This window comes from Eleginops maclovinus, chromosome 5 (assembly GCF_036324505.1).
Source record: "Eleginops maclovinus isolate JMC-PN-2008 ecotype Puerto Natales chromosome 5, JC_Emac_rtc_rv5, whole genome shotgun sequence".
Taxonomy (NCBI): domain Eukaryota; kingdom Metazoa; phylum Chordata; class Actinopteri; order Perciformes; family Eleginopidae; genus Eleginops; species Eleginops maclovinus.
In genome coordinates, this window is record NC_086353.1 from 7,035,153 (window position 1) to 7,039,859 (window position 4,707).

The window sequence follows — 4,707 nt, forward strand, 5'->3', positions numbered from 1 at the left end:
ATTTAGAAATGTAGTGCTTATCTGGATAGTACATCACTTTACCAGCTTCCCTGTTGTTGGCCTCGTATATGTTCAATCGAATATATTTTCAATCAAATGGGGGTGTCCTTCCTAAATAATGAAGGACTTCCAGCAGGAGGATAGATTGTGCATCACAGAGTGAGGCTGGAGTTTTGAGCATTGCAGCACTCCCTCTCCACAGAGACTTCAAATAAAGCCTGGGAGAACAATCTACTATTGCACTCCGGCTCTGCTGCTGTGCTCAGGGATCCAGCCTGCGAGGACACACTCGGCATCCCAGAGTTCCTACCTGCAGCAGCTGTTCTGGCGAAGGCCAGACTGTGCTAAGCTGGGCCAGCTGCCGGGGTCCTGCTGTAGCCTTCTGGAGTCAAACCAACATCGTCCAAGCAATGCTCTGCACTCTCCATGTAGAATTACCAGAAAATATCCACACCTGAAATTCACCTTCACTTTGTTGCCAATCAATGCAACAAGCCAGCCATTGAGAATATGTATCATCAGCTGCTACAGTATGGTTTAACACTATTTTAATCACTAAGGAATAACATTTTAACATCAAAACCTTTCAAGCTTCTTTGGCGAAGTTAACTTCACATGCAAGGCTCCGGCTTTGAAGAATTCACAGTGTCCTATGTCCTATCTTGTTTCCTTTGGTTGTAAAGTTGGCCGTTACCCCTTTCGATCAGGGTGTTTGAATCACTCTCAAACCAACAGCAGCTGTGGGCTGATGCTCTTTGTATGAATACCCTGTTTCCCCACACCGGTCCAGAATACAGATAAGCCTCAGTGAACCCGTAAACACCCCCTCCCCCATTTGTTCCCCTGCGATAATTTGTGCTTCCCCTTAGTAAAAGCTACACCTGCTAAGGGTGATTTAGTCCCTGACTCCATTTTTCTTTCAGTCAGACCTATTTCCCTTGTTTTTCTTCCTTGGTCATTACACAGTTGCCTCTTTAGCGCTTCACCCTCCCGTTCCTCCCTCCTCCCCATTAGTGTTGTCACGATACCAAAATTATTGTTTCGATACCGATACCAAGTCAAGAATTGCGATTCCGATACTTTTTCGATACTTTTCCTGAAAAGGGAGAAACACTCTCAAATATCATTGATGTGCTTTATTTTAAAACTGGGGCAACATTCTTATCATAACACACTAATAAATGAACATATGAACAGCAGATATATTAAACATTTGAACAAAATATGAAATATCAAAATATAAAAAATAAATTAGAGCAATGACACTCAAGGTAAAAAAATAAATAAATTTAGCAGCATTATCTCAGTCATAAGAAACACAAGCGTTACCAGTAATAAACATAAATAACAAATTAAAGCAATGGCATTCAATTTAAAAAAACAAATAAAATGTAGCTGCATTATCTCTTATACTCACAACTGAGTTTAAAAAAACAAATAAAATTTAGCTGCATCATCTCTTATACTCACAACTGAGTTTAAAAAAACAAATACAATTTAGCTGCAGCATCTCTTATACTCAAAACTGAGTCTCTTAAGAGCATTAGCCCTAGAATGGCCAGCAGATATTCATTTCTTACACTTATTTAAGTTCTTGGCCAAGAACACTAGCATGTCTAAATGTTCTTCAGTCAGCCTGGAACGTCTTGGGCTACAGATATTTCCAGATGTGCTGAAGACTCGCTCTGAAGCACAACTTGATGCTGCAATGCAAAGATAGTTCTTTGCAAAGTGTGCCAGGATGGGCAGTTGTGCCTCATGTTGACTCCACCAGGCCAGGGGATCCTCTGCAGGGCTGATTTCTCTCAATTGTTTGTATTCAAGAAACTCAACATTTAGTCGTCTATCTGTGGGTGTTGCAGGTGTGGGAGAATGGTGCCTCGTTTCAGAATTATCTGCCCCTTTCTTCTCTGTGGTTATGGTGCAGAGCAAACTTTTTAAGTCTCTCTTATTCCTCTTTGGTGCAGCACCTGTTCCTCTAGGGTCCACTGGACTGTGGGGTGGAAGCTGAACGGCCTCAGATTTAAGGAGCAGCTCCCTCTTGATATCCTCCTCCATTGTTACAAAAGTATCTTTAAATCTCGGATCAAGGAACGTAGAGGTGTTTAGGGTCATCTGCAGGTTGTGGTCATCGTACCTTTTCTCAAAATCTCCTCTAATTTTGTTCTTCATTTCTATGGCCAAGGGGCGGTCGCCTTCCTCTTCTATTAGGCAGGCTTTGATTTTCCACATCAGTGGCAGGACTGATGATATGGTGGTTTCTTTCTCTCCACTCAGGGCATCAGTGAAGTCACTGAGTGGAGCCAAGACATCCCTCACTATTTCTATAGTGGTCATGTCTGTGTCTCTGGGCATCAGGTGCCACTTCTTCCGGTCCTCAGCCAGAACCGCAGAGACAGCTTGCTGCTGCTCACAAAATCGTTCCACCATGTCATAGGTGGAACCCCATCGGGTGGGCTCATCATGGATTAATGTATGTTGTGGCAGTTTTAAAGACTTTTGTTTGTCTTTGAACAGTCTAGACATCTTGTTTGATCTGGAGAAGCCTGACACAGTCTTACGGAGCCTGGACAGACAGCTTGCCACACGATCAATATCTATGGCTTTGTTCACTGCCAAATGCAGATTGTGCCCGAAACAGGGTATCCAGGTGTATTCACTGAAAGCTTTGCGGTTGTTTGACGCATTATCTGTTGTCATTCCAGCCATATTGGCCATGTCTAGCCCCCAGGAATCTGTGATAATTTCCTCCAGGGTTTCCTTTAGAGTGTCGGCTGTGTGATCAGAATACAATGCAGAGCACCCTAAACACCAGGACTGCATCTCCCAGGACTGTGTAATGAACTGGAGTGTTACTGCCATGTAAGTGTCCACAGTTCTGCTGGTCCAGAGATCAGTGGTGCAGGAGAAAAATGTATTCGGTGTGTGACTAAGTTGGGCACTGATTATCGCTCTTGTTTCATTGTACATCTTGGGAATTTCATTGTACATGAAAAAATTCCTGGATGGGACGTCATACCTTTTGTCGAGATTTTGCATAAGGTTTCTAAACCCAGCTTTTTCCACTATATAAACTGGCACTTGATCCAGACAGATGAATTCTGCTACTGCCCTGTTAAGCCGTTTTACCTCCTTGGACTCCCTGGGGTACTTGTTGTGCTGCTCAAACATAGCTTGGAGGGTTGGCTGCTGGGTTGGCTGCTGCCTTTGAGGAGTTGCTCTTCCAGAGCCCATAGCTGCAGACCGCTGTAGCAGAAGAAAATGGAAATATTTAAAATATGATGGTGATAAATGTGTCATAACGGAGGACCTAAATAGTTTATGTGTGATAGTAACAATAACTTGTGACTAACTTAACATCTCTATGCAGTGGTAGTGATAATTGCTAACATTCACTTAACCATAACATTACCATTATTCATAGGATATAATGAGTTAACCTAATGTTGTTTAAACTGTGACATGGATTAATATAGGCGTTTCCTGTACTTCAATGTCTGATTTCTTTGATGGTTAACTTTATATTTGAGTCCATAATTTCTTACAAGGCAAAGGTTTCATATAGGCCTACACCTCCTTTGCGTACAGCAGGTTCATGCTCTTTAAATGCTGTAACCCAATACAGGCTAAATAAATCACTGACAAACATGCACATGCTGTGATTTTTATCATATAGGCTAATAAAGGCTATAGATCATTTTAGCTGATGTTTTGTATGCTTTATTTTAGCAGCTTGCGAATTATTTACGTCATCTATGAAAGTTGCGTTTTCAAAGAAAGATGCTGAACTAGCGTTAGGCAGGCTATTGTGGTTAGCCATGAGGATAATGCCCATAGTTAGCCTGCTATTTCTGTAGATAGCCTGGTCAAACTACGGTGGTGCAAAACAGTGACTTGTCACAAAATAAACTATAGCCTTCTCATTTGACTTGTTTTAAGGGCATGAAGTTCATGAACGTGATGATACATGTTATATTTCACATACTAACCTGTCGGTCTTTAAACTCCTTGTGCAACTCGGCGTGCTTGTCGGCCAAGTGTTTCGCCAGGTTCGAGGTGTTGGCTCCCTTAGTTTGCAATTGTTTGTAGCACTTACGACAAACAGGTCTCGACATATCGGTAGCTTTGCCCTCACTGTCAGCAAGGTAGGCAAAGTACCTCCATATCTCACTCCTCGCGTCATCTTTATCAACCAGCCGTGGACCGGCGGCCACAGTATCACTCGCACATGCAGCCATCTCTCTGTAGTGTTTGTTAAATGACAGCAGCAGTGCAGCCTCTTGCTGCGTGCGTGAGGAGAAAAAACACGGACGTCCATAGGGAGGCACTCGAGCGTGCGTTGCACACACCAACATGAAATATGTCTCTTACAAATATGGAACACGGACATTCTAGAAGTATCGATACTAATAAATTTAGGAATCGTGACATTTTTAATTTCCAAGAATCGCGGTGCTTTTGAAGTATCGGTACATCGTGCAACACTACTCCCCATAGCGCCATTGTTCCACTCTCCCTCTTCTCTCACCCTGCTACTTGTCTAACCCGTGAGGAGCTTGCTCCTTTTGGCTTGTAAGAGGGGGCATCAGCTTTCTCTCTGTGTTTCCACTGGCAGGCTATCACTCAGGGCCACCACAGGGACAGCTGCTAATCCCTCACACTAACACAACTCCTGCACAAAGAGGTCCTAAAAGTTGTTTTAAAATG

The 4,707-nt window shown here is 42.9% G+C and overlaps 1 protein-coding gene across 1 annotated transcript; it reads right to left on the bottom strand.

The window, feature by feature from the left end:
• Positions 1-1,121: 1,121 nt before the first annotated feature.
• On the bottom strand, positions 1,122-4,482 carry LOC134865299 (E3 SUMO-protein ligase ZBED1-like). The gene is made up of 2 exons (XM_063884802.1): positions 3,990-4,482; positions 1,122-3,246 (listed from the first exon to the last, which is right to left on the bottom strand). The coding sequence occupies exons 1-2, from the start codon at positions 4,353-4,355 to the stop codon at positions 1,570-1,572; spliced, it is 2,043 nt and encodes a 680-aa protein (XP_063740872.1). The 5' UTR covers positions 4,356-4,482; the 3' UTR covers positions 1,122-1,569.
• Positions 4,483-4,707: the final 225 nt, after the last annotated feature.

Excerpts from the sequence above, each read along its gene's own strand:
- LOC134865299 (XM_063884802.1), bottom strand. The coding sequence starts at position 4,355 with ATGTTGGTGTGTGCAACGCACGCTCGAGTGCCTCCCTATGGACGTCCG. Across the intron at positions 3,247-3,989 it reads AGGAGTTTAAAGACCGACAG|CGGTCTGCAGCTATGGGCTC; the intron begins GTTAGTATGTGA and ends CTTCTGCTACAG.